At 59.8% G+C, this 27,534-nt stretch overlaps 2 protein-coding genes across 4 annotated transcripts in view; both read right to left on the reverse strand.

Annotated features, from left to right (window-relative positions):
- LOC111154720 (agrin) overlaps positions 1–14,361 on the reverse strand; it is a 33,178-nt gene extending 18,817 nt beyond the window's left edge. For 2 of the 3 annotated variants that reach the window (XM_022514585.1, XM_022514586.1), the window contains exons 1-2: positions 14,132–14,361; positions 11,743–12,004 (exon numbers count right to left, since the gene is read on the reverse strand). In XM_022514585.1, the coding sequence (XP_022370293.1) occupies positions 11,743–12,004; positions 14,132–14,338 (469 nt within the window). In that variant the 5' untranslated portion in view covers positions 14,339–14,361. Of the gene's footprint in view, positions 1–180; positions 342–11,742; positions 12,005–14,131 lie in introns of those variants that run through there. The other variant, XM_022514587.1, reaches the window with a different exon arrangement.
- Positions 14,362–16,824: 2,463 nt separating this feature from the next.
- LOC111154860 (ISG15 ubiquitin-like modifier) lies at positions 16,825–17,939 on the reverse strand. Its single transcript, XM_022514794.1, has 2 exons — positions 17,856–17,939; positions 16,825–17,393 (listed from the first exon to the last, which is right to left on the reverse strand). The coding sequence occupies exons 1-2, from the start codon at positions 17,856–17,858 to the stop codon at positions 16,848–16,850; spliced, it is 549 nt and encodes a 182-aa protein (XP_022370502.1). The 5' UTR covers positions 17,859–17,939; the 3' UTR covers positions 16,825–16,847.
- Positions 17,940–27,534: the final 9,595 nt, after the last annotated feature.

Genomic DNA, 27,534 nt, shown 5'->3' on the forward strand with positions numbered 1-27,534 from the left:
AAGAACGGCCCATCCTGTTCTTAGAAGATGCAGGTGGCCCCTGTGAGTCCCATCTCAGCCAGTAGCCTCTATGTGACCCTGCCTGTCCCCCAGTCGGCCCGGTGGCTGAGGCAAACGACCTCAGCCAGCAGGAGGCTCACACGAGCCCGGCCCAGGATGGCCATGCCCGCAACCACGTACAGTTGTTGAGGAAAAGCAGGACAGCGAAGCCCAGCGTGGAAGTGGCCAGCAGGATCAGGCAGACGTTGCAGGGGATCATGAAATAGCGCACCAGCAGGGAGACCCCGCGCTGCTGCCGCGGGTCCCGCTCCAGAGGCAGCGGAGGCATGGCCCTGGGTTCTCAGTCCCCACGCTCAGGGTGTGGGGGCTCCTCAAGGGGCGCCCTTGGGCCTCTTCGGGGCAACTCCCCCCATGCTGGGACCCCCCCCCCCGGGACAGCTGACAGCAGCTGTGCGCTCAAAGTTCAGTGCGGTCCCTGCCCGGAGAGCCGCAGGACCCCGCCGTGGCCCTCGAGGCTCATCACGGGCGGTGGGCAGGGTTCTCAGGAGGAAGAGGAGAAGCTTGGACCGGCCAGCGGCCAGCCCTTGCGTCCACGAGCCAGTAGCCGCGGGAGCCGGCAGCTGTCCGCAGGGCTCCGGCCGCGCTCGGTCTTCCCGGAGCCCGCGTCCCCGCCCGGCCGGCTTCCCGGGAGGCGCCGGCCCGAGGGGCCCCGGCGGCGCGGTGCCGGGCGCGAGGGTCTCCAGTCCCGGCCGAGGCGGGAGCGGCGAAGGCAGCGAGCAGGAGGCGCGCGTCGGCGAGCGGAGAATAAAGGGCCTCGGAGGGCCGCGCCTCGGCTCCCGCCTCCGGCCGAGCAGCGCCAGCTCGCGTCGCCCTCGCCGGGGCTGAGGCGGTGAGCGAGGGGCGAGGGGCGCCGCGGAAGGAAGGCGGGAGCCGAGACAAAGGAAGCCGCCCCCGGGGACCCCGCTGTCCGCGGGGAGTCGGGGCTCGCGGCGCAGGGGACCGGGCGGAAGGGGACGGCAGGGCGGCGGCACAAAAGGGGACGCGGGCGCAGGCGGGGGCAGCAGCAGGGGTGGGGGGTGGGGGCCGAGGTGGGAGCCGGGGCCGGGGAAGGAGCAGGGGTCGCGGGGAGGGTGGGTGCGGAGGGAGGTGGGGGGAGGAGGCAGGTGCCGGGGCGGGGTGGGGGGCTAGGGGCGGGGTGGGCGGAGGGAGAAGGGGCGGGGCGGGGTCAGGGGCGGGGCGGGTTCCCTGCGGCGCCCCCCATAGCGGAGCCGGGTGGGCCGGAGCCGGTCAGCGGCCGAGGCCTCGGCGCCGGGCGGGAGGGTCACGCCGACTCCCCGCAGGGGGGCTCGCGCCCGCGTGCAGAACTCCATGGGCGGCTGCGGTGTGCGCGCGCTCGCGTGCGCGCCCCCGTAGGTGCCCGCGCCGGCCCCGCCCTGGCGGTGGCCTGTGGGGGAGGGGCCCCAGGTGCGCACACAGGTGGTGAGCGCGCCGGGTCCAGCACCGAGGGCGGAAAAGGAGGAGGAGGGGGTGGCGAGACAGGCCCACCCGCACCTGGGAACTGCCCGCAACACCTCAAACCGCCCGCGTCCTGCCCGCCTCCCCTCGGGGACGGAGAGCGGAACATGCAAATGAGCTCCTGGTCGAACATCATTATGTAAATAGTCGCGGGCCTCCGGGCCGGGTCCCGCGGGCCTGGAGCGCCCCCCGGAGGCCACCAGCGAGCGGCCGGGCCGTGACGTCACAGCCCGGCCGGGGCGCGGGGGCCCACCCCCGGAGTCAGGCGTCTCCGCGTCTGCCGCCTGAAGACGCCCCTTTCCTAGCTCCTGACGGCCTGGGGGTAAGGCGACGGTCGTGCACCGTCCCCATCATCCACACCGGTCACGCCCCACCCTCCGCAGCCGGAATCCGATAGGTGGCCATCTCTAGGACTAACCCTTCATTCCCCCGCACCCCCATCCCGCCACGGCCCACAGTTCTTTGGGAGGGACCCCCTAAGCGCTACCGCCACCCCCACCAGGTCTGGCCTCCTGGACTAGCCTGGACCTGGTCAAAGGCCTTCGAGGCCCTGCAGTGACCTCTGCGTGTCCCTCTCTGAGTCGGCCAGCCCTTTCTGGAGAGACAGGAAGAGGAAGCTTGGACTCCAAGGTACAGAGGATCCCTCTTCTCCTTGGGGTCAGGACCCACTCACCCCAGCCCAGGACCCCTTCTGGTCAGTTCCTTCCGAGGGCTGCTGACCAACTCCCCAGCCCCGCTGAAAGACCTTAATTGCACCACTGCCCCCCACGCTATCCATGCTCAGTCACACTCATCTACCCACAGGTCCACACCAACAGACACACGGCTGCCCACTTGTTCAGACTTACTCACACGCTGCGCTCAGGCCTCCGGAGGGGTGTTGGCACATGTCAGCAGCTCCCCCTTTCAGCCAGATAGCCACCAGTGCCACCCTGGTCACTTGGAGGTCTCATCTCAGCGCACATCTGGAGACAAGCACTGAGCACAGCCCCTCTCCCCTGGCACAAGCCCTTCTAGTGCCAGCTCTCTGCGTCTGCAGTGACACCACCCCAGGGCACAAATGGACACCTTGGTGCTCAACTCCCACCAAGCCTCCAGCGGGTCCCTCCATCCTATGCTGCATTCAGTTGTGTCACAAACACATCCCTAGAGCTCCCCCCAGTTCCTGGTCAGGAGGTTCCTCCACACTCCCCCCAACCTCCTGCCCCCCGCCCACTTCCTCAGCCCCAGCAGCCGCCTGCCAACAGCCAGGGTCTCGTTCCATGAGGCCCATCTGCTTTGACTCCTTTCCATCCTGTGGCCAGGCACACTAGTGCCATATCCCACACGGGGTTACCATCCTGCCAGGGTCCCCCACCACCCACAGTGGAGGTCTTCAAACCTCCTAGAGCCTAAGGAAACCTCATCAAACTTTGCAGGAAAAGCCAATAAATGGCAAGGTTCCCTCACCTCACACTGCAATGGACCCAGAGCAGCAGGACCCATCAGGAGACCCTGGCCCCGGGTCAGCCTCACCTTCTCAGGGGTGCCTCCCATCCCCTACCTCACCTCACTGGACCTTGGCACTGCCCACACCACACGGAGTGCCGGCAGCTCCCCAGGGCGCTGCCCTGGACCGGGAGCACCCGGGGCAGGGTCTGACTTTTTATCTTCTTGGGGCAGGGCTTGGCTCAGAGCCAAACACCTGGTGTGGTGAGCCAGGCGGTTCACACATTTTCCCATTTACTTGTCACTGCAGTCCCCCAGGATCCACATCCCTTGGCTCAGCAAGGGCCCCGGGACAGTGCCAGGGGTCAAACGCCAGGCAATGCTCACATGCCCAAGCACACGGGCACCGTCTGCTATGGCCACAGCAACATGGGAAGACTCTGCAGGACGAAGGGGATAAAGCCACCAGGCTGTGGGAGGGGTCAGCCTAGGGACCCGTGTGAGTCTGGGGTGCGGTGGGGGCTGACAAAGGATTGTCTCACTTTCAGAGGCTCACGTGGGGGAAGGGGAGCCAGCAGGCAGCCTGTCCTTCCTGGCCTCAGTCAGAGTCTGAGCCCCCGACAGGGGCTCCACACTCCAGGCCTTCAGAGAGACAAAGGGCCATTGAGGCCCCAGACCCAGCAGGGGGAGGGGAACACAGCTTCCAAGAGCTATTTTGGGATCTTCAGACTCAAAATCATTCAGCTCTGACCAGCCTACGCCAGCACATACCCTTGGAAGGAACAGAGGATATTCCGGGCCAGAAACGAGCCCCTCTGGTCTCTGGGCTCCCACTCAGCCATGTGGGACAGCACACGCACGTTCAGCGTTCCAGAAGTTCCAACGGGAACACCCAGGTTTGCGCCGGCACTGGGTGGTACACACTCCTTCCTCACTCACTGGCACGAGTGCACCCCGGGCAGCTCGCACACACGCTCTCGCCTTCAGGTAGCAGGAGCCTTGTCCCTCACCCACACAACACACGTCGGTTTGCCCCCAAGCATATGCATGTGCACACGTGAAGGCTCTCCAGGTACTTCTCTGGACACGAGAAGGAAGCTGAGGGGTGGGGTCTGGAGAAGACGGGGTGTCCAGCCCACCAGCAACCTGATGGCCTGTTTCTCATGCAGAGGACCCCTTCCTCACTCTGGAGGGACCTGGGCCCAGCTACCCAGGAAAGGGCAGGGTGGGGTGGCCCCACCTTCCCCTCGGCAGGGTCCCAGGGCACACGCCCACACACACCTCTAATGCTGGAGCCTCCCCTGGCCGGAGCCACCCTGTCTGTCCCACATTCCCTGGGGATCTCGAGGTGCGCCTCACGAGGACAGAGAACGTGGCTGCCATGGGTCGCTCAGATGTAGGCGACCCAGCTTGTCCAGGGTCACAGGGATCTGGCTGCCCTGGTCAGACAGAGCAGCCCCTCACCTCCGGTCCCCCGTCTCCTGGTGTCTGCCCTCAAGCTGCAGCCATTCCCTCCGTCTGGGCCTTGGCGGACAATGGGTACTTCACAGTGGGATGCTGCTGCTGGCCCAGGGCCAGCCACTGGGAAGGAGGCCATGTTGGGCCCAAGCCTCCCATTCTCAGCTCAGGTGAGGCCGGCAGGTGGCCATGTTTGACTCTGGCGGCTGAGGGCCCACCCCTCTGGACAGCAGGCAAGGCCCACCCTCCTGCCCGTGAGTCCACGCGGCAGGGTGGTGGCATTACGCGGCAGTTTTGAGGAGCAGCTCGGCAAGTCCACATGCTTGGATGCCAGCGGCCTGACCACAGGCCTCTACACTTGTTCCTAAGTCCTTGGGTGTTGCTCCTTGGTGTCCAGGGTCCCTCCAGCCCTGTCTCACTAGCCTGTCTGAGCTCCGGCATTGTGCAGGCTAAGCGGGTGCTGAGTCAGAGGGATGGTCTGCCCTCAAGGCGGTCACCTGAGGGCAGAGACCTGGGTGATAAGGAGAAGGGGTTGCACAGGTGCATGGGGAGAACTTCCAGATGGACACAGCGGTGAAGTCCCAGGGGCCTGCCAGGCGGTGCCAGCGGGGCGAAGAAGCAAGAGTAAGGAGCTTCCGGGGCCCGGGAGCTCCGGGGAGGGAGCCCCATCAGGGCCTGGACCCGGCCAGGACACAGGCGGTCGCCACCAGGGGGCGCCACCGGAACAGCGGCGAGTCGTTGCCGGCAGCAAAAGAAGGGATGGAGTGGGGCGGGTGCGCATCCACACCCTCCGTCCCTCTTCTCAGGGACACCCCGTCGGCCTCCTTCTCCATCCAGCCTGTCTCCGGGAGGAAGAGAGAGCTGGGGGAGCCAGGAGGCACCGAGGTGTGGGCAGGGCCCGGAGAATCAGGAGGCCTGGCTGCGCTGAGCGGGGCACCCCGCGGAGGCCGGGAGGGGCGCACCCACCCGGCACTGGGGTCTGAACGGGCCGATGAGGGTGATGCCTGGCAGACACTTGCTGGGGCTGGGAGAGGCAGAGAGGTTCAGAAGACAAAGGGGCAGAGAGACAGAGACCCACAGAGGGGGAGGTGCGGACGGAAAACAGGCAGGTGTCTGCGGGCGGAGTGTCCCCCAGGGGGACAGCCAGGCACAGAGGGTGCTGTCGTCGGTGGGAAGGCACAGGCGCCAAGGGTGAGGGCCAGCCTGCCCCCTCAGCCAGCAGGTCTCAGCCCTCGCCTCTGGTTTTCCAGCTCGGTCTCCCCCCACCGGTCTCCCCCCACCCTCCTCGCCCAGGCTCCGGACACCTGCTGCTCCCTGCAGCCACTAGACCTCGTGCTGTCTGTCTGTCTGCCCAGAACACCCCTCCCCCTTTGCCTACACCCCTCGGCGCGGCACCGAGCGCACACGTGGCTTCCGTGAGAAGCCCGTCCGGCCCGAGCGGGGGTCTGAGCAGGGGACAGCAGCGGCCCCTTCCGGTGAGCCTGTTTCCCGGGTGGATCCTGCGCTGGGCAGCAGGTGGATGTGGCTGAGGCAGGAGCCGCTGGATGAGCGACGCCCGGACCTGGCCCCACGGCCTCCCACCCCGGAAGAGGAGTCGGCTGGGGCAGGGGTCTGTGCTCCTGTGTCCCCAGAGGTGCACTGGACCCTCACGTCCGAGGACAGACGCGAAGCTGCTTCTGCAGCCACAGGGCGCCGCCTGCTTCTCCCAGGGCCGCTGTGCGGTGACTTGTGAGGAGCAGGAACGCCTCAGACCCGCCTTCAGCCAGCACAGACCCAGCTCTCCGCCTGGCCCCGCTCAACTCCCTGACCGCTGCCACCCCCAGAGCCCTGCGCCGTACTCAGGGTCCCACAGGCGCATGCTGAGATCGTGCACCGGAGTGGCCCCAGGGACTCTGTCCTGTCAGCACAGCATTTTCGTCTCAGTGTTGGGAAACTGCCGTGGTCACTCCCAGAAGCAGAGCTGGCAGGAGGAGGTGCCCAGCCCTCTGCCAGGCTCAGGGTGGGCAACGGGCAGGAACAGGAGAGCCCAGGGCAAGCAGAGGCCAGGAGCCCGTTGTGAGAACACCCGAGGGGCTCCCGCCCCAGGCCAAGCCCAGGGACACAAGGGCGGCAGAAACCACAGGCCACCAGCTGGGCTCTGACCACGATCCTCCTGTGCACAGAGGAGGACATCTGAGGTTACAGGCACCCATGCACACATGTACACAGACACGTGCGCACACACAAGTGCGGGCCCCGCAGCTGGAAGCATCTGGCTGCTTGGGAGGACAGAAAGCTCCCCTCTCCTGAGCCTCCACTCCATGGGGGAGGGGGAGGAGGAGGGGGGACGGGGAGGGGCCATCTTCCCCTTCCCAGGTCCAGCGGGAAGCAGCCCCTGGCGGGGGGTCTTCCTCAGAGGAAGTTCTCGGGATCTGCTCTGTGGGGAGAGAGGCCCCTTGGAGGGAAGCTTCTCTCCCCACTGGATGCTCCACCAGAGGCCTAGGTCACCCCCTCCAGACTCTGAACACAGCCTAGGGCTTGAACATGACCCCCTCCTAAGCCCCAGTACAGAACTAAGCGGGGCACATTACCCTCCTTCACCGACCTGGGTCACTATCATTAGTCTAACTGTCACTGGGGTGCTGCCCGTCTCTCTTTTCAGTGGGCACTTCCTGGGACTCTGGGGTGTAGAGCACTATGTGGGCTACTGTGGGGACTGCACCTAGAGCCCCCGCCAGGCCTCAGTGGCCAGAGTGGGGAGCCTTGACGCCCCTGTCCCAGGGGCAAGGGGAGTGCTAGGGCCGGGAGGGCACAGCAGAAAAGGGGGTCCCTTCTCTACCCTACCCCCAGGAGGAAATTGCTGGGTGAGGGGGAGACAGGGGTGACTGTCCTGGGTCCCCCAGGCAGAGGCAAAGAGTGGGGGTGGGAAGGAGGCCTGTTCTCCACCCTCCTGTGGTGCTGGGCGGTAGGCTTTGATTCTCATGGGGCTGTGGGTGATTAACCCTTCAGGAAGGAAGCAAGGTGGCCACCAGGCCACTGCGCTGGAGGAGGCTGTGCTGGACCCTTGGCCCTGAGGCCAGGGCCCCTGTTCCACTAACTGCCCTGGGGCAGCTCCATCCCCTCCTTTGCCATCCTTGCTCCCCCAGCCTGTGAGGGTTGGCGGGGTGGCAAGGGCAGAGCCAGCCCCACCAGGATGCGTTCTGCCCCACACAGCTCGACACAGCTCGGCATAGCATGGCACAGCTCGGGATGGTCAATGAAGACAGAGGGAGAGGGAGGACGGTTCCAAAACAACATTTTTTTCCATTTCCAGTCTGCAGGGGCTTGGGATGAGGGGGTGGGTAGAGTCTGGAAAAAGCCAAGAGCTGTTTCTACTGGCTTAGCCCGGCCCAAAGGGAAAGACATCCCCAGGGAAGTGACAAGAGAGCAAGCCCTTCGCTTTCAGCTAGCAAAGCCCACCCCTGGGGCTGCCCCAGCAAAGGCACATCAAAATCAAAGCCGAAGCCAGCAGGTGCCCAGGAAGCACCTGACTTCCAGCCAAGGACGCCCCAGGTGGGGACAGGCCAGCACAGTGGGGGGTCACGCCCCACGTGGGCAGACTCCTTCCCCCAGTGAAGGGAAGGAGAGAGAGTGGGGCAGGCTGCCTCCCGTCTGGGCCTGCCTCCCCTCAGCCCTCCTGGCTGACCTGCCTGGGGGAGGGGCCCAGGAAGACACTGGGCGGGGTCTGCAAAGGGATGGGGTGAGAACCCAGTCTAGAAGAGGGCAGAAGAGGGACCAGGGAGAAGCTACCTCCCACTTCAGCAGGGAGGAATGTGGGGGGAGTAGAGCAGTAGGGCAGGAATGGGGGTGGGGAGTACGGAAGCTAAGTGCCAGAAAACAGGAAAGAGCCCAGATACCTTCCTGAACATCTCCCTGCCCCGCACCGCATGGGGAGCTGGTCCTGCCTGGGGGTGTCTGTCACCCACACTGGGTTCCAAGGCCTGCAGGGCCTGAAAGGAGTCAGGCAGCTCAGGACCTACTGGCTCCCCATCCCGACCCCGGCACTGCCCTCCTTCGGGTCCTAGACAGCTGGCCTGGCAGGGAGGAAGGGAGGGAACTCACTAGACTCAGGCCTGCCAGGACCCCCTCCAGGGCTGGGCAGGGCTGGGCTGGGCCCGTGCCAGACTCAATCTGACCCCGTCCCTGTGCCAGGCCCCAGCTGAGGGCAGACAACACTTCCTTTCTCTGTTTCTGGCTCCCAGTGGGGAGGGAAGGGCTCCAGGCCCTCAGGCAGGCCCATGTCCTTTCTGGGGGCTGCAGGAGAAGCCCTAGGACCAGCCTTCATGGGGCAGGGTGGGGAGGGTGGTGGGAGGCTGGGGGCAGTGTCCAGACCAGAGCAAGGTGGCTGAGGGCTGGAGGAAATGCTGGCCAGCCTGGGCAGGCTCTCAGTGTGTGGGCAGCTGGCACGGGAAGGGGCCCGGCTACTTCCCTGACAAAGCAGTGGGGGGGGGGGGGGGGGCGGGGGGGGGGCGGGGGGGGGGCCCGGCCCCCCCCCCGAAAAGGGGGGGGGGGGGGGGGGGTCTCCTGGCAGACGCTGCCAGGGCGTCAGGCCTCCCTCACCCAAAGGTGGCCAAGAGGGAGGGACACATACCTGTCTCGGTTATGCCAGGAATGTGGTTGGGGAGGGGGAGGAGGAGGAGGAGGAGGAGGAGGACTTGAGGATGGGGGAGGAGGAGCCTTACTGGGGGCTGGAGGCTGGGGAAGGGGCCGGACCTGCAGAGCCAGGAAGACCCTGCCGGCCTGGGGCGGGGGGGCAGCTGTGTGTGCCGCCCAGTGGCAGGCGTCCCTTCGGGACAGTGCTAGGCAGGGATGAGAAGGGAGCAGACCAAGGGTGCACCCCAGGAGGTAGGCCTGGGAAGACATGCCCCCTACCTTGGCCTCTCTGGGCCTTTAGGAATGGGGAGGCCTGGGGAGGGAAGTGTGCCATGGACAAGGACCTCCTGCTCACAGTGGGACCTTGTGGTCTCAGGGTGACCTGCAGAGATGAGGGGTTGCCCGGCTTCCCTCTGGGCCCTGTGGGGCTGGGACAACTATGGAGACCCTGGGAACAGAATGAGGTCAGAGTCAGATGCGGAAGAGTCACCTTAGCCCACGTCCTGTCCATCTGAACCCCTCATGAGGGTGAAGCCTTGGCTCATGGAGAGCCAAGGATGGAGTCCTGGGGTGGGGTCTGAGTCCTTCCCTCCTGCAGAACAGGAGAGGGGCCATCCTCCCACCCCCACCCAGCCTGGGAAGAGGGGCACAGAATTATTCCTTCCCCAAGCCTGAGCCTGGCTCCAGGGGATCTCGTGCCTCAGGGAGGCACCCTCCCTCACCCTGGGCTTCTGGGGACATCAACCCTGTCCTAGAATCCAGCCCTCCCAGCCCCCTCCCCATGGCACCTGGTTTGCTTTTAAAGCAAAGGTCTGTGTCACCCACCTCAAAACCTCTGGCCACCTCACAGTGGAGACTGAGCTCCTCCCCTCCACCTGGCTCCCCCGGGAAGGCCCCAAACCAGTCCTGGTGTTAGCCCTTCTCTGCATGTCCTCTCCCCAAGACTGTCCTCACCCCCCAGGCCCACCCAGGAGAGCCGATGTCTCCGCCCATCCTGGGAACTCACGCCATGACTGTACGCTGGCCTGTGTGTCCAGCACCGCCCTCCCTCCAGCTGGAGCTCAGGTCCTAGCCTAATACCTGAGCACCAGCTGCCCAGGGCACACAGTAGGTCGGGCCTCAGCCAGTCCTGGCTGGGGGGCTCTCCCTGGGTACCCTCCTTTCTAGCTGTCCCCATGCGCAGCCTGGCATATCCAGAACCAGGGGCTGGCGTGGGTGCAACAGGCTTTGGCAAGACGCCAAACCTTGTTCTGTCCAGGGTGGCCCTCTGGCCACATGCCCTCTGACCCCACAGAAGGCCACAGTTACTGAGTCACGGACCCTCAGGCTGGACCCGCCCAGCTGTAGAGTTGATAATTCACTCTATCTCACAAGGAGAGGAGACTCTCTGTACCCTGACCCCTCTTCTCCAGCTTCTCCTTACACAGCACCCCCCACATCCCCCAAACTTGGCATCAGCATCCCACAGGGATCGCCATCGCCAGGCCACCCTCCCATCCTTCCCCTGGACCTGTCCAGAGCAGGACCAGGGTCTCAAGTCCTGGCTCTGAGTGAGAGCTGGTCTGGGACCCCTCATCTGGGCCACTGCAGGGAAGGGGCCTGCTGGCTTCTCTCTGTGACGCTAAGGCCCCAGGCCCTGGAGCAGCCCCAGAAACAGATGACAAGAGGCTGGGCAGAATGCCACAGGCCTCCCCATTTCAGGTTCTGCCCTGACTCCTGCACAGTCCCTCTCAGACCACCACAGGATCCCACAGAAACCAAGCCAACATCACACCCTAAGCTACACAGAAGGTGGGACCTCCCTGCTCCCAAAAGAACCAACAGGGGAGACAGAGTTGCCTTCCAGGGAAAGGAAGTCATAGACCCTTCCCACTGGCTTGAGGAGGAAATGTTCTTTCCACTCCCCCCCACCACCCCCCTCCAATGCATCCCTTCCCAGGCAGCCATGAGGTGACAGGATGTAGGGGCGAGGGGCAGTTCCTATATTCTCCCTGCCACATCCCCCAGCAAAGGATCTCAGCCCCCAACTGGGACTCTCCTGGGGCAAAGGGGGGGTGGGGCCTGGAAGCAGGGTCGCGGGATTCCAGCTCCCCTCACAGAGGCTGGGCTGGGGGAGGAGTGCGCTGAGCCACTCAGAGCAGACGTGTGTTATGTGGACAGCAGACGACTCAGGGAATTCCACATCCACTCAAACCCCCTAGACGTATCCACACCACAAAACTCCCTCTTTCCAGAAATGACAGGCCTCCTGGAACACAGAGCGGGGCGGCCCCTCCTCCGACCCCTCTGCCCCACTCTGAGGGGTTTGCTCACATGTGGGACCCATCCAAACCGATGTTTGGGCTTCTGCAGGAACACAAACAGGGGATGTTCATTCACCTGGTCCCCGCCTCTCACTCAGAAAAGGACCCTCCAGGAGAGGGTGTGGAGCTTGCGGGGAGGGGAAGCCTGTCCCTTTGCAGGACGGGGGACTTACTTGGCTGCAAGACAGCACACAGTGGCACTGTGGGGCGGGGGCTGGTCCGTGGGAATCCCTACTAATGTCAGAGATCAGGGCTGACCTCGAGATGGCCGGACTCAGCTGGGAGGTCAGGGGGACAGGAAGGAGGTCAGACCACAAGATACATGTGCTCTGGCCTACAGTGAACTCTCCTGCGCCCCCAGGGCATGACGGAGCTCCTCCAAGTCTGCCCTTCAGCCACCCCCCCATCCCCCGCAAGGCCCCTGTACCTTCCACACAGTGCTCCACTTCCTCCAGGTTCCGCAGCGTGATGCGCATGAGGCTGGAATTGAGCATCAGCTCATTTTTGTGGGCGGGCCACAGGTATGGGGGTGCAGGGTTCACAAAGAAGATCCTGGTGTCCCCAGTGGACACCTGGTTGTCACAGATGAGGGGGTCGCCAAAGCCACCGATCACCACCTTACTGCCGCCGTCAAGCAGGCTCTCTTGGGTCACCATGTCTTTGCCCTTCAAGTACCGCCAGACTCGAACCTATGGTGGACATGGCGGGAGCGGGGGCAGGTGTCAGTGTCCCCTTTCCACTGGGGACACGAGGCCGCAGGGTCCAGGGATGAGCAGCAGACTGGCCACCTGGGCTTTTTCTTCTCATCCCACCTCAGCTGCTCAGGCCGGATGTCCAGGGTAGGCTCAAACCCCGGGCAGAGATGGACAGAGATCTTTGGGTCAGCCCCTCAGAGGAAGCAGACAAACACGAGGGAGGCCACTACCTGCGAGCGTCACCCAGAAGGACAGGAAGCCTGTGAACACAAGCCCTCTCCCAGGAAGCAGCAGTCCCACCCCCAAGGTCTAACTGACCCAGCTGCCTCCCATAGCATCCATCTCAGCTCAGGCTAGGTACAGGAAGGGGGTCCACCTTCCACGGCCCTACTTTCCCCATCCGCCCACCCCTCGACAGCCAGGGGCACCTAACACGGACCCTGGAGTTTCAGCGCAATGGGCTCCGAGCCAGCTTGGCTCTTTGCAGCCCTGTGGGTGGGCTGAGACACCCCCCCACACCCCAGGAGGTGAAAGACCCCTCCTCCTGCCAGGCTCCTACAGTGAACATAGGCAAGGCAGACTTCGAACCACAAAATCAAGTTTGGGCAGCACAGGGTGGCCCCACCCTACACACTCTCACTCCTGGGGCCCTGAGGGTACCTGCTCTGACAAACCAAGCCCTGAGACACCACAGCTGGGGGGCGGGGGTGCAGAAGGGTTTCAGGAGCTGCAGGCTGTGCCAGCATGTCCACGGAGACATATGCACAGGGGACTGGAGCCCACACACTCTCTGAGAAGAAACCCCTTTCTTCAGGAGCTCTGGGAAGCCGAGACTTCTGGAATGGGTGATCAAAGACAATGGTGGCCTGCCCACCTGCCAGGGCCCTGCTGGGAGCCTTGGGACTGCAGCTTCCGCAGGGATCCCCTCCTCCTTCCAGTGGCCCAGCTTGGGGGTGAGCCGTGTCCAACCTTATCCCTCCCAACCTGAGACACAGAGTAGGCTCTGGAAGGGAGAACCAGCTAGGAGAGGGCTGGGCGCTTTCATGGCCTCCCCCCACCCCAGCCACACCCAGGAGCAGCGGGGAGGAAGTCGGGAAAATCCTGCAGGGACTTGGCAAAGTGCCCTGGTGTGGTGGAGGGGAGGGGGCTGGGCAGGGGATCCCAGCTGTAGCTTGCACAGGCCAATCTGAAAGAGGCCGCCGCCGCTGCTCCCCATCTCCATGGAGAAGGAATGATCCGATTTCTGCTCAGGGGGGTGGTTTTAGGGGCGGGAGCCGGGACAGGCCGGGTCCCCTGAGCCCTCCCTAGGAACGTTCTGTGGAGGGAAAAAAAACTACAAAACCACCAAACCTAGTCCAGGGGGCTCCAAGTCCAGCTGAGGCAAGGACCCTCTTCTTTGGCCAGGGGGATCCAGTTCTCCTAGGAGCAGGATGGGGCACCTGTCCCTGCACCCCTCCACATTTGAGGCTCAGCAACGGTCCCGCCCACTTCTCTGCTCCCGTCCCCCAAACCTAGCCACTGCAGCGCCACACCCCAGGATCCCGGGGTTGGAAGATTAGCTGTGCACCCCACTCTCTCTCCTGAACACCCCCTCTTGCCCTCTGGGAAGGGGTGCCAACACTGACTACAGGCCAAATCCCCACTTTCACCCCAAGCGGAAGGCGTCGGTTCCCCTCGTCCCCATTCCTTTTCTTTAACTGATGGGGAGGGGTGTGGTAGCCCGTTTCCCTGGGGAGGGGGGCGGCGCACTTGTCCGCAATAAGGTAGTGGGCCTGGGGTGGGGGTGGGGGCAGACGTGACCGGGTCTCCCAGGCCTGGGCGCCGCGAGGTGGGACTGCAGAGGTGCCGCAGGAACTTTCCCGCAGGCACTCGCGAGTTTTCCGGGACCCGGCGCCCCACCCGGGGGCTCGGCGGTCGCCGAGGGAGCGGGAGCGGGAGCTGCAGAGCGTCTGATGCCCGTTCCCACGGCCTGGGGCGGGGGTCTCAGTGGGGCGGCCAGCTTCTCGAAGGGAAGGCCTCTGGGGCAGGGGTCCGGGATGGCGGGGGAAGAGACCCCCAGCTCAGGTTTCCAGGAGGGGTATTTGTTGGGGGGGGGGTCTCAGGGTCCCGGCGGGGGCCCACCTTGCACGAGTACGTGTGCTGCACCGGGTCCACGTTGAGAATCTCCTCCACGGTGCCGGTGAGCACCACGTTCGCCTCCTCCTCCCGCCGCTCCAGCGCGCGCTCCGGGCACGTCCCGTCGGCGCTGGGCAGGGCGCGCGCGGCCACCACCAGGAGCAGCAGGAACGGCTGCAGCGGGGCCCAGCCGGACGGCCACAGGCTGGGCATGGCGCGGGCCGAGGACGGCGGAAGGCGGCCAGAGCAAGCGCGCGGGCCTGGCCGCGCCGGGAACGGGACTAGACAGGACAGGACGCAGCTCCTGGGAGGCGGTGGGAGCGCGGGCGGCGCGGGGGCGGGACCCGGGGCAGCCCCGCCCCTTCCCCGCCTCCCCACCTCCCCCCACCCCAGCTCCCTGGCCCGCGCCGGTCCCCGGCCCGCCCGGCGCCCCGCGACCCGCGCCGGCCGCGAACAAAGCGTCGGGACAGCGGCGCCGGGCGGAGGCCGGGCTGGTGGGAGGGAGGGGCCGGGCTGGGTCGGGCCGAGGTGGGTGGTGGGACTCGCCCCGGCGGAGGGGCGGACGGAGCAGGGGGGGTGGGTGGGCCCCGGGGGGGGGCGTTGCTCGCCCTCCTGCGGCGCACCCCCACGGACGCCCCCCCTCCCCCGCCCGCGCGGACATCACTCCCCCGCCCAGGAAATGCGGCTGCAATCGGGTTAATGCATAATCTGGAGGCGACGTGACGGGACTTCCAAGAGGTTCCAGGCTGTGCCGCGGCCGGAGCTGCGGGAACTTCCTGGCCGCGGGAAGGGGCCGCCAGATCCTGGGACCCCGCGGCCCCTCGGGCCGTGCAGGCCCACGCCCCTCCCCCGGCGGGAAGAACACGACGGGGAACCACCGCCTCTTTTAGGAAACTGGGGACGGAAACTCGCCCGGGCGCGGGACCCCCAGCCTGTTCGGGGGAGGAGGCGGCCCCAGCAGGCCGCGCCCCCGGCTGGCTGGGACCAATGTGGGCTGGGGGCCGCGGTGATTGGTCTGGACGGAGCGCAGGCCCGCCCACCGCGCGCTCCCGGGTCAGCTCGGGCCTCGCCGCAGAGCCGAGGGCTCCCTCTGCCGTCCAGCGGAGACGCCGTCGGGTCGGCGGCGACCGGCCACGCCCCCTCCTCAGGGCCGGGGCGGGCGCTTCTCCAGCCGGCGGTTCTGGGTACCAGGTAAACTGAGATCCGGAGGGCACAGCTTAGAGCCTGGCTTCGCTGAAGATCGAGGGGGAGGGAGAGGGGACCGCTGCTGTCCCTCCAGGGCTGGGTCTGCGGGACACCCCCTCACTCCAAGCCAGCCACAGCTGTCCGAAGCAACGGAGGCTGAGAGGGAGAAGAGGTCCTTCCGGAGAGGACCCCACGTCCGCTCCAAGGGTGCAGGCTCACACTTGCTAGTTTGTAGTGTGGCAAAGAAGTGAGAAGGGAAGCGGAAACGGGGGAGCACGGCTCCCACACGCGTACGCACAGCTGTTGGTCACAGATAAGCCAGACATGAAGTCCCCGGGCCTAGAAACAGACCCCCACAGACCAGAAAGGGGCGTCTGGGTCTCCCGCCAAATTACCCTGAACAGTCTGAAAGCTGGGGTCTGGGTGTCCCCAGAGTCATGGACTTTAGCCCAAAGAAGTGTACGTTCAGGGGCGCCTGGGTGGCTCAGTGGGTTAAGCCGCTGCCTTCGGCTCAGGTCATGATCTCAGGGTCCTGGGATCGAGCCCCACATCGGGCTCTCTGCTCAGCAGGGAGCCTCCTTCCTCCTCTCTCTCTGCCTGCCTCTCTGCCTGCTTGTGATCTCTCTCTGTCAAATAAATAAATAAAATCTTTAAAAAAAAAAAAAAAAGAAGTGTACGTTCAGTGTCTCCTGCGGTCCCCCCGCCACCCCCATCTTGCCTGTGTCTGGGACTGACTCCGTCTGGCTCCCCTGGAGCTCTTGGGAAATTGGTATAGAGAGAAGCATTCTATGTGGAGGCTGGTGTAGCCTTTGCCAAGTTAGGTGCCCCGTCTAGGACAAGCTCTTTCACATGGACTGGAGGAACCCCTCATTCCTGGAGGCCCCTGTCCTGTTGGCCACGGCCTCTCTACCAGGTGAAGCCTCAAGGCCAGGGTGTCTGTTGGAGAACAGTCCCCATTCAGCAGCAGCCCCCTGGTGATGCGAGTGTTCAACCCTCCCTAGACCCATGCAGACAGGACTGGGCAGGCGGATGTGGCCTGAGGGCCAAGAGGCCCCAAGGCCCTGGTTGGTGTGGAGGAGCCTGCCTCACAGCCCAACCAGTCATGGCCTAGGGCCTCACCCTCTCCCTGCTTCTCCAGGGTGCTGGTGCCAGCAGGAACCTGACCACACCTTCCCCTCCCTGTATCATCTGCTGGCCCAGATGTGGGGGATGGATACCTGCTGTGCAGAGGCTGATGGGCTCAATCTGGAGCCAGGGGTGGGCTCCAGCAGAGGGGCCTCTTTTCTTTCTTTAGAGGTTAATTTCCCAAAGGTGTGGGGACATCTTCAGTTTGTCCAAGGGGTGGGTGGGAGTGGATCACCATTTTGACCTCACCAGACTTGTCCCTGCCCTTGGCAACCCCAGCCTAGTGATCACCCAGTGACCCTGGGTCTCCTTATCCCACTACCTCTTCTGTCCCTCTCCCCGCCCCATAAGCAGGGATGCAGAAGCGAGGGGTGCTGGGGAAGGACTCATTTAATATTGCGGTCAACTTTTATTACTCGCACTTGGTCAGGGACTCAGGTGGGTGGCCCTCAGTGCTGCCCTCCTGGTCCTGCCCACTCCCCTCCCACCCCCCCCCCCGCAGGCGTAAATTCATGAACACAGTGCACTGGGGTGTGAGGCCATAGTCCCCCAGCCGGTGCGGGTTGTCCATGGGCTTCCCCTCGAAACTCAACCAGAACAGGTCAGCCTGCACGTGCTCCTGCCGGCACACCTGCTGCTTGAGCTCGGCCACCGTCTGCGTCAGCCGGACCTCATAGGGGGTGCTGCGACCCTTGTCGTTTCTCACCAGGATGCTCAGGGGCTCGTCACAGCTCTGCACCACCAGCAGGACCGTACTGCCAGGACACAGGCCCTGGCTGGTGAGGGGGACCCCGTCCTTCAGCACCTGGCCTGCGGGGTGGGTAGCCAGGCGCTGCTGGAATGCAGGCACGCCGGTTTTCTGGGCTATCTGCTGCTTCAGCTCCGATGCCAGCATGGAGACCGTCAAGGGGACCAGGAACTCCTCACCCCCCAGCATCTTCACCTTCAGGTTCCCCGCCTGTGGACATCACACAGACTCCTAGAACTCGGCGTCAGTCCTGGAGCCACTATGTGCGGACGACTGGCCACAGGACAAGGCTGGGGATGCCACTCTCCCCGCCCCGCCCGCCAGGAAAGGAACCCCAGGCACTGGAGGCAAGCGGGGAGCGTTTCCAGAAGAAAGGTCAGCCAGCCACGACCATCACTCCACCTCCCTAACCCACCAAGATGCCCCTCTTTGCCAATGCCAAGGGATCTCAGGGTTAAACACTGGGCAGAACGTGCTTTCCAAGACCCAGACCCCAACCCGGTATCAGAAGGAACCCTGTCCCTCCCCTCATGCTTAGGGACCTGGGGGAGCTCGGAGCAACTCCACTTGACTGGCACATGGTGGGTGCTCCACCCCTGGACGACCCCAGCAGGGGCAGGAAAACTGACTGGTACAGAGCCCACCCGCCCCCACCTATCAAATAGCACTCACCATGGCCGTGGGCTCTGGCACCCGGTTCTCCACAGACACAGAGCAGTTTGCAGCCTCTCAGCTTCCAGCTCCTCTCCTGCTCCCTCCTTTTATGAACCTGAGCTGTGCACGTCAGGGGGAGTGTCGGGGAGAGAGCCTCACCAGTGGCTGGATTTAGCTTCGGTTTCAGTTTCCTTTTCCCAAGGTGCGTCCCAGTGAGCAGCAGAAACAAAACAGAATGACAAGGGTAGGAGCTGGGACTGTCCACCTGTCTCGGATCTCAGGACAGCACCCTGACCCAGAAACTCCCTAAATGTCCAGTGCTTCCCATTCTTTACAGGAGGCATGGAAGTCGTGACAACACGAACTAATGATTGGAAACTTTCACTTTCCATTTACCGATTTGCAAAATTAGTAAGCTTGGAAAACATTGGCTCAGTTAAATCAGAAAGAACTAGATAGTGACGACCCAAACCACGGGGAAATAATGACCAGTGGTTTAGGAAGGTGTTTGTTCAGATTTGTTGTTGTTGTTGCTTTTTAATGAAAGAGGTGTATCTCTTACTTTCTGTAAAAATGGACTCATGCACACTACCCAGAAGGTGGAAAGACTATTCTCAAAATGGAAGAAAATACTTGCAAATCATGTCAGATAAGGGTCTAGCATCTGTACCATAAAAAGAACTCTTAGAACTCAACCATAAAAAGATAAACGATTCAATTTAAACTTGGGGGAGTGGGACACCTGGATGGTGCGGTCCGTCAGCCAGTCAACTCTCGTCAGCTCAGGCTGTGACCTCAGGTTGTGAGATCGAGCCCCATGTTGGGCTCGGTGCTCAGCCTGGAGTCTTCTTGGGTTTCTTTCTCCCTCTCCCCTGTTCTCTCTTTCTCTCTCTCAAATAAATAAATAAGTAAATAATTTTTAAAAATTGGGCAAATGTTTGAATAGATATTTCTTTGTAGAAAATACAAAAACAGCCAGAACCACATGAAAAGACGTTCAACATCATTAGTCATCAGGGAAACTGAAATCAGGATCACAATGAGATACCATGTCACACCCATTATTATAGCATGACTATAAGTATAATGTTAGCATAATATAATAGTAAGATAATTCAAAAAGAGCAGTGACAAGTTTTGAGGATGTACAGAAATTGGAACCCTTGTACATTGCTGATGGAAATGTAAATGTTCAGCCACTGTGGAAAACAGTGTAGTTACTCCTCAAGAAGTTAAACAGGATTTTCATGGGACCCAGCAATTCTAGTCCTAGGTACAGACCCCAAAGAATTGGACACAGGTTTTCAAACGAATACTTGTACCCAAATATTTATAGCAGCACAATTTACAATAGATAAGAGGTAGAAACTGTGGGAAAAACCAAATCCATCAACAGATGAATGCATAAACAAAACAGGGTTCACCCTCATGATGGAACATTAATGAGCCATAAAAAGGGCTGGGGGCACCCAGGGGGCTCAGTCGTTAAGTGTCTGCCTTCGACTCAGGATGTAATCCCAGGGTCCTGGGATCCAGCCCCGCAAAACAGGCATACGTTAGCTAAAAATAAATAAAATTTAAATAAATAAGAAAGTAAGTAAATAATTTTTGAAATAAAAAAGTTAAAGAATGGAAAAATAAATGTTTTCAATATAAATCTTGGCCATTTCACTTATCCACCCCCCCAGAAAGATTTCATAGGGCTCCAAAATTGTGAACACACAAAAAACAGAGGGGTTTAAATTTCCTTCTTTTTATATTTTAAGTATATATCTCCACTCATTCCTTGTATAAATAATATTGCCGTTATAGAAAGAAAACCACAAATGTTTGTTGAAATAAAGAATACAGAATGCGAAAATACCCCCATCTCCCCCAGATGGCCATTATTAAACAAGGTACTCATGTGTTCTGATTTCTTAATTCTGTCATATGGTACTAGAATCTTCATTTTCTTTTAGTTATTTCACCCCATACCACCAGTTGCCTTCCTGCTTTCTTTCTTTATTTATTTATCTGACAGACAGAGATCACAAGCAGGCAGAGAGGCAGAGAGAGAGAGAGGGGGGGGAAGCAGGCTCCCCGCTGAGCAGAGAGCTCGACGCGGGACTCGATCCCAGGACCCTGGGATCATGGCCTGAGCCGAAGGCAGCGGCTTTTAGTTCTTCCTGTCCTGCTTTTGACAGGAAGAACTAAATGCAAAGACATTAAGGAAGCAAACTGATTGAACCTGTCTCAGTTTCCTGGGACTGTCATAACTAATTACCACAAACTGGGGACTTAAAACCTTGACAAGGGTCTGAAATCCAGGGGGACTACATGACCAGTATTATCAGGCTGGTTAAAAGTAATCTATTTTTATCTGGCTTACAGAAGACAGGAGTCATCTGAAATACAAGGATATAAGAAATCTGAAAGTAGAAGGATGGAAAGAAACACACCACATGACTATTAACGAAAATGAAACTCACGTGGCCATATTAACAATTCTATCAACAAAGAAATTTTATAGGTAAAATGTTACAGAGATACAAAAAGTCATGTAACAATAAAAAGTTGAGATCACTGGTAAAATAAAATAATTTTAAACTTGTATGCACCTAATAATATGGCCACAAAATATATAAGTTCTTGTCACAAATATTAATATTCTATTTATGAAATTATAACAGTCATGTATAAAGGGACCTTTGGTTAATATTTTATCTCATTTACTAACTAACTTAAACTTCCTTAATCCTTTAAAATAGCATTTATAACATTTAATATACTTGATTTTATTTTTATTTATTTTTTATTTTTTTATTTTTTAAAGATTTTATTTATTTATTTGACAGACAGAGATCACAAGTAGGCAGAGAGGCAGGCAGAGAGAGAGGGAAGCAGGCTCCCTGCTGAGCAGAGAGCCCGATGCGGGACTCGATCCCAGGACCCTGAGATCATGACCTGGGCCGAAGGCAGCGGCCCAACCCACTGAGCCACCCAGGCGCCCTTGATTTTATTTTTAAACCCTTCGACTTATCGAATAAGTGCAACCACAAAAAAACCTTTCCAAGAATGTCCACAGTCCTTACCACTTATGCCACACAGAGGTACTAGTCTCACAGTCCAACCCTCTACTAGATGCAAATCTACCACTTTCACCTTTCAACAAGACACAAGGGCATCTCTGCTCTCATTCAAATCTAATTCCTTTCTCCCACCTTTCCACCTGGCCAGTCACAGCTCCTGAGACCATCATCTCAGATGACATCTGATTAGCTAAAGGCCTTTGGTCACAGCTTGAAGGTCACCCTGAGGCCCTGTGGAATGATGGGGTGGGCTGCCCCCGTAGGCCTCCGGATGGACAGATGTTGGAGGCCACAGGGGCACCACTACTTGCTGAGAAAGTAGCACAGAGCTTGTTAGTCACTGTGGCTGACCAGTCCAGTCTTCAGAGACCCTGGGAGGCAAAATTTCTTACGGAAGTTGTGTTGTTGAAGCCTGATTTGCTGTAAGTACCTGCTGGCTGGGCTGATTAGTTAGGCGTCCCCCTCCTTTCCATGTTCTCAGAGGGCGCAGGGTCACTCTGTTCTCCCAGCCAGCACTAGGAAGGTTGAACACCCCCTGACCTGGGCCACAGTCTCACTGTCCTCGACCCCATCCCTCTTCAAGCCAGAGCCTCACCCCCACTTGGTGGGCGCATCCCTCTCCTAGCCACAGCCCCTTCTAATGGATGTCTCGGGGATGCAGGACTCAGGGCAGACCCGAAGTGCAAATGAAGCTGCTGTCCCCACGCTGACCTGACCTGCAGGCTCAGAGGGCCGCTCAAATGGCTCCATGTCTGGTTCTCCCCAAAACAGACTCTGGGCTGGTGGGGGCACTTGGCCCTCAGGGGAGTCAGGATGTAGTCTGCAGATAGGAAAGATTCCCCTTGCTGTAGGGATGACTTGTAGGGAGGGAGAGAAGAAGGTAGACCTGAGATGTGGAGAGCTATTCTAACCTGGGGGAGGCAGTGAGTTGGAGAGGAGCAAGGTGGGGGCACTCAACTTAGTTCCAACCCACAGGATCTGGTGAGGGCAAGGAAGGAGCGCAGCTGGACACTGGCCCACATGGCCCCTGTGCTAGGGCTGTCAATGGCTCCAGGGCCAGGCATACCCCGAAATCCTATGTGGTCACTGTGTGTTAGGGACAAGTCTTCTGAGTTCAGGCCCATGTGAGAACAAGGCCTAGAGTATGCAGTGTGGAGACCCACAGCCAGCTGTGCTGGAGGGATGTGTCGCTGCAGACACCCGACACACCCAAGGCTAATGGTGCAGGGCACAACACAGAGAAAACGAGATGGGATCCATCTGCAGCCCCCCTGCTCTGCCCACCCATGGAGGGGAGAAAAAGAGGTCGGGAGGGGAAGAGAAGGAAAGATCAGCTACCTTATCTTCCTTTCTGCAGGACTCACCCCAGGACACAAAGCCCTGACACCCCATGGAGTCCGGAGCCCCTGCCTTGACCCACACCCCAATCTCCCACCTCACCGGGTTGGAATCTGGGCCTTGGGGCCAAAGTGGGGAGGAAGAGACGCAGGTGGGAAGGTTGGGGAAGAGGCTTCCACTGCCAGACGGAGGTGAAGAGGCCACCAGTCCCCAGAGTTAAGAAAATTATCCCAAACTTGGAAATCAGGCACAAGGAGCCTTGCTATCCTTGAAGGTCTCCCTAGAGGTGCCTTTGCTGATATTCTTGAAGCTGCAGGTTAATGTGGTGTAGACATCTGTCCTACTGGACATAGAGACCTCCATCCTGGAGAAACATGGCCTTGCTGCCCCATGTGGCATCTGTCAGTTATGTACCTGACCCGTGCTCCTTCCTCAAAGCCTCTTGGAACCCTCTGGTTTCCCCACTGGTGAGCTAAACACACACCTGACGTGTTCACTATGTATTTGTATGGAAGTCATGGTTTTTTTGCCTTGAAAATCACATTTTGATATCAGATATTAGAAAACATGCCTCCATAACTTGACTGTTGGTGGGACACTGTCACCCCTGATTTTGGGTAAACATTGTATCATTGTCTGGAGGTTGGGAGGTCTGTTACTCTGTTACTCTGTTAACTCTGTTACCATCTCTGTTACTCATTAATTGAGTCAGCATGTTTTTATTGGGGTCACTCTATATGCCGGGCAGTCCTCCAAGACAAAGCAGAGCTCACATTCCTGGGCAGTGGACAGACATTGTGTGGGATAAGTGAGTAAAAAAGGCATGTGTTGTAGGGTAACTGGCTGGCTCAGCCGGAAGAGCGTGCAACTCTCAATGTCGGGGTTGTGAGTTTGAGCCCCATGTTCCGTGTAGAGATTCCTTAAAAATAAAATCTAAAAGAAGAAGAAGGAGGAAGAAGAGGAGGGGGAGGATGAGAAGAACGCAGGTGTTGCCAGTACAAAGAAGAAGGAGCAGGAAAGGGGGATGTAAGTCTTGGAGAGGCCCAGGCAGAGACACAGGTGCTGCAGAAGGCCTGAGGCCTCAGTGTGTCTGCCCATGTCGGGGGCAACGGTTCCGCTGGTCTTGATCCAGGGAGGGGAGGGCATCGATGGATGACAAGCACCGACCTCAGTCTTATCTGAGGACTGCCGGTCTCAGCAAAGCGGAAGGGGAGAGGAGGATGTGAGCTGCGAGGCCGGGAAGCCGTAAGGGAACGTGAGGCTTGAGGTTAGGCCTGGAGGGGTTGCAGCTGTGAGAGGGACCCTGGCCCAGGAAGTGAGTGGCCAAGTGAGGAGAAAGGACTGCTGAAGGGGAGGATGTCCCGAGGGTTGGAGAATCATCTCTGTGGATTTTGAACTCACTAGGCGCTATGGCAGGAGTGGTGAGGGAAAGTGTCGGAATCAGGAGTGAAACACGTAGGAAGTGAGACAAGACCCCCAGGCGCAGAGACAACTCAGCAAGGTAAGGGCTGAAGGCTGGGACTCTGTGGCAGAGAAGAGATTGGTCTGGAAGTCCCAAAGAGGAAGCACACGGAAGCTCACCTGTCCCCAGGTGCAGTGGTCCAGGACACGTGAACAGCAGCACCGACAGGAGCTATCTGGACAGGGATGGGAGTACAGTCTGCGCCTTCCCGGGCTGGAGAGAGATGACTTCCCAGATGTGGAGAGGTGTCAACACCCAGATTTTGGAGAAAGATATTAACAACACCCAGACCAGGGCAGGATGCTGTCACTAGGCCTGAGGTGTGGTTGGGGGAGGTGCTCTCCCCACCCACTGTTCAGGCAGCTGAGGGAAGGTGTGTCGACTCCCCGGCCTGGAAGGCTAGAAGACACCCCCTTGGCCACAGAGGATGACTACCCCAGAACCTCAAAGCTCAGCATCAGCGAGCTGTGCTCCTGGCCTCTACCTGGGTCCTGGGTATTTGATTCCCTCTTTTCCCTTTGATTCCCTGGGTATTTCATTCACTACCTTGCACCCTGGGTCCCATCCGCCCTCGCCTTTATCACTTGCTGGATTCCAGCAACCACTGATGAAGGACTCAGCCCCCAGCTCCCACTTTGCAGGAGAGAACCTATAGCAGTTCTAGCCCAGTCGCTCGACAGCTCTGGCCCCAGCTGCGTGGGTCGATGGGCTGCTGTCTCCTGGCAGGAGAGGCGGGAGCAGACTCTAAGGAGCGTGTTGGGGGGGGGCCGGGAGCAGGTGCTGACGTTCTGGAATCTGTGTGCCAGGGGAGCGTGAGGGCTGGGCTGTGATGTTGTTGCCCCCACCATGTTAGAGGTTGGGACCGGGGTGTGCACAGACAGCACTTCCCAAGCTCTCAAGGGACATCGGTTGGATGCTGTCCTGTGGAATGCTGTTCCGGTGGCCAGATGTGAGACCCTCACCCCCACAAGGCTGGAGCCCCACATCTAGCCTAGAAGATGCCTCTTCTTTCCTCACAAACTTCCCCACTGACTTTCCGGCTTTGTCTCCCCCATGGCCATCAGTGGGCCCTGCAGATGTCCCCTGGACCATCAGCCATCTGGGGCTTGGCCCACGTGGCCTGGATCTGGGAAGACAGGCAGGTCTTTGATGGCTCCCAAGAAGCGTCTCCTTGGATGGAAAGCCAGGGTTCAAAGCCACCAAGCCTTTGTAAATGCTAGAGAAAATAAGGAAAAAGGGGTGGGTGGGGGGAAAAGGCCACTCTCCCTGGGTCCAGGGGTTGGTCCGTCCCAGCTCTCCCAGTTACGACTGCTATGCAACAAATGACCCTGAGACGTCGTAGTAAACACCGGTCCTCCTCTGAATCAACAGCTAGAACAGAACACTCAGGGGCAGCCGGGAAGATGTGGGAAGTGGCAATAGCAGCTTCAGGTCACGGTCATTCAGAGGTGCTTCCCTCACGAGTCTGGCAGCTGAGCCTCCTGGGCCGCTGGCTACCACATCTTCACAAGGCCTCTGCACGGGGCCGCTCCTCGTGGCCTGTCTGTGTGGCCAGCTTGTGCTTCCTTACAGAGACAGTCTGAGGGACAAGGGCCCAGAGGGACACGACCATGCAGACAGTGGGGGTGTGGCCCTGTGGAAAAGACACACTGGGGGTGTTGGTGATGACAATATTGGGAAAGCTCACCTTGCTCCGGCCCTAGAGGGTTCCTTGCTGGGACCGAGGCTGGAAAGGTCAAGACACAGGCCCCCCGAGACCCTGGGTGGGAATTATCCTTCCCTTCCTGGAAGGCCTCTGAGAATGAGCCTCCGGGGTGTTCAAAGTGTGGTGAGCACTCTGGGGCATGTGATGAAGCTGAGTATAGGTATCTCCTCCCTGCCTCAGTCTCCCCTCTGTTCAGTTCTCTCCCACCTGCTTCCCTGAGGCAGTAATAAGGTAGCTGACATGTACTCAGTTCTCTCCGTGCTGGGTACCTTCAAGCAGGGTCTCATGTATCTTCCCATGTTCTGGGATCGATCTATCTATCTATCTATCTATCTATCATCTATCTATCATCTATCCCTGTTCCTGGGATCAACAGATGACCCACTTTACAGGTGAGGAGGCAAGTATGGGAAGATAAGTCATCCCACCTAACAACTAGTGAGGGAAAGAACGGTTAAGAATGTGGTTCTTCAGACCCTCCTCTCAGTCTGAACTCCTGCCTCTCTGGCCTCCACGGAAGGCTGGGGGCCGCCCAGAGCCCAGCCACATTGTCCAGACCAGTGGCCACAGCTCCTCTGTGACCCCCAAGAGGAAAAGGAGTCTCCAGTGGCCACTGGGGGCGCTTGCGGACTTCCGTCCTCCCCAATCCTCGACCTCCCCAATAGCAAGTCCAGGTTCCAGCCAGGACTGCACAGGGGGCAGTCGGTGCTCCTTGGGTTTTTGGTGGCAGCAGTAGCCCCTCCTCAGATTCCTGCCTGACCCCGGAGCCTTTCCGACACCCCTCCACTCCTGCACCCTCCTCTAGGCGGGAGTGGGGAAAATGGGTAGCCTCATCTGGGTGCCTGGGCAGAAATGATTGTGTGATGGGGAGGATCTGAGCTGCCCCCTGCCCCGCCCCGGTGCCCCAGGCGGACAGGGGGCACCACTGGAGGGCAGGCAGGGACTTTGTTTGATACTAGACTAGAATCAGCCTCAGAAAGGAAAGAAGTCCTCTGGATGGGGGTGCAGGGTGGGACCGGAAATGGGTGGTGGGACAGGGGCCAGCAGTGGACACCCACTATGTAGACCCACAGCAGTTGAACCGACCCTTCGAGGCCTGCCATTCAGCTCACTCTAGCGCTCAGAAAAGCCCCCCCAAGGCTCTCCCAGACCCCTCCCGGGTTCAGAAGCCTCCAGGTCCATGTCTCTGCCTGCCCCTTCCCCTCCTCCCTTGGCCCCTGTGGCCCCTTTCCCATCCTGGGGATGCCATTCCCTCCCCTGGGGCCTTGCAGAGCTGCCTCCTCCCTAGAAGATCCCACTGCGGAGAAGACTTCCAGACACCCCATCAAAAGAAGGGTTTCCTCTCCCCCAGCAGCCCACGCATTTCTATCACTTATAACGGAATGATTATTTTCGCTTGCCGTGTCCTCCAGCACCAGATTAGAAGCCCCAGGAGGGGCTTCCCCAGCCTGAGCGTCTGGCCAGGCCCACAGTGGGCCTCGGGAATCGTCTGTGGCATGGATACCACACTGCTGCCAGGCCACGTGGACTGGGAACCCCAAGCATTCAAAAGACTACAGCCCTGTGACATAATTCAAAATGAAAACAATATCGAACCGAAAAATAATACAGACCTGTTTCTCCCACTGTGCCACTTTGAAATAGACTTTTAAAAAAGATTTTATTTATTTATTTGACAGACAGAGATCACAAGTAGGCAGAGGGGCAGGCAGAGAGAGAGGGGGAAGCAGGCTCCCTGCTGAGCAGAGAGCCCGATGAGGGGCTCGATCCCAGGACCCTGAGACCATGACCTGAGCCAAAGGCAGAGGCTTCACCCACTGAGCCACCCAGGCACCCCTGAGATAGATTTTAAACAATTGCTCTTGGCACCTGGGTGGCTCAGCCCTTAAATGTCTGCCTTTCGCTCAGCTTGTGATCCTGGGGTCCTGGGATCCAGCCCTGCATCAGGATCCCTGCTCCTCCCTCTCCCACTCCCCCTGCTTGTGTTCCCTCTCTCTGTGTGTCTCTGACAAATAAATAAATAAAATCTTAAAAAAAACCAAAACAATTGCTCTTCATTTTTTGTGAGCCCTACTTTGCTGGTGCTTAGCCCAATGTTGTGCAATATAGAAGAGTGTGATG

This window comes from Enhydra lutris, unplaced genomic scaffold (assembly GCF_002288905.1).
Source record: "Enhydra lutris kenyoni isolate GAN:26980312 unplaced genomic scaffold, ASM228890v2 scaffoldscaffold38, whole genome shotgun sequence".
NCBI classification, from domain to species: domain Eukaryota; kingdom Metazoa; phylum Chordata; class Mammalia; order Carnivora; family Mustelidae; genus Enhydra; species Enhydra lutris.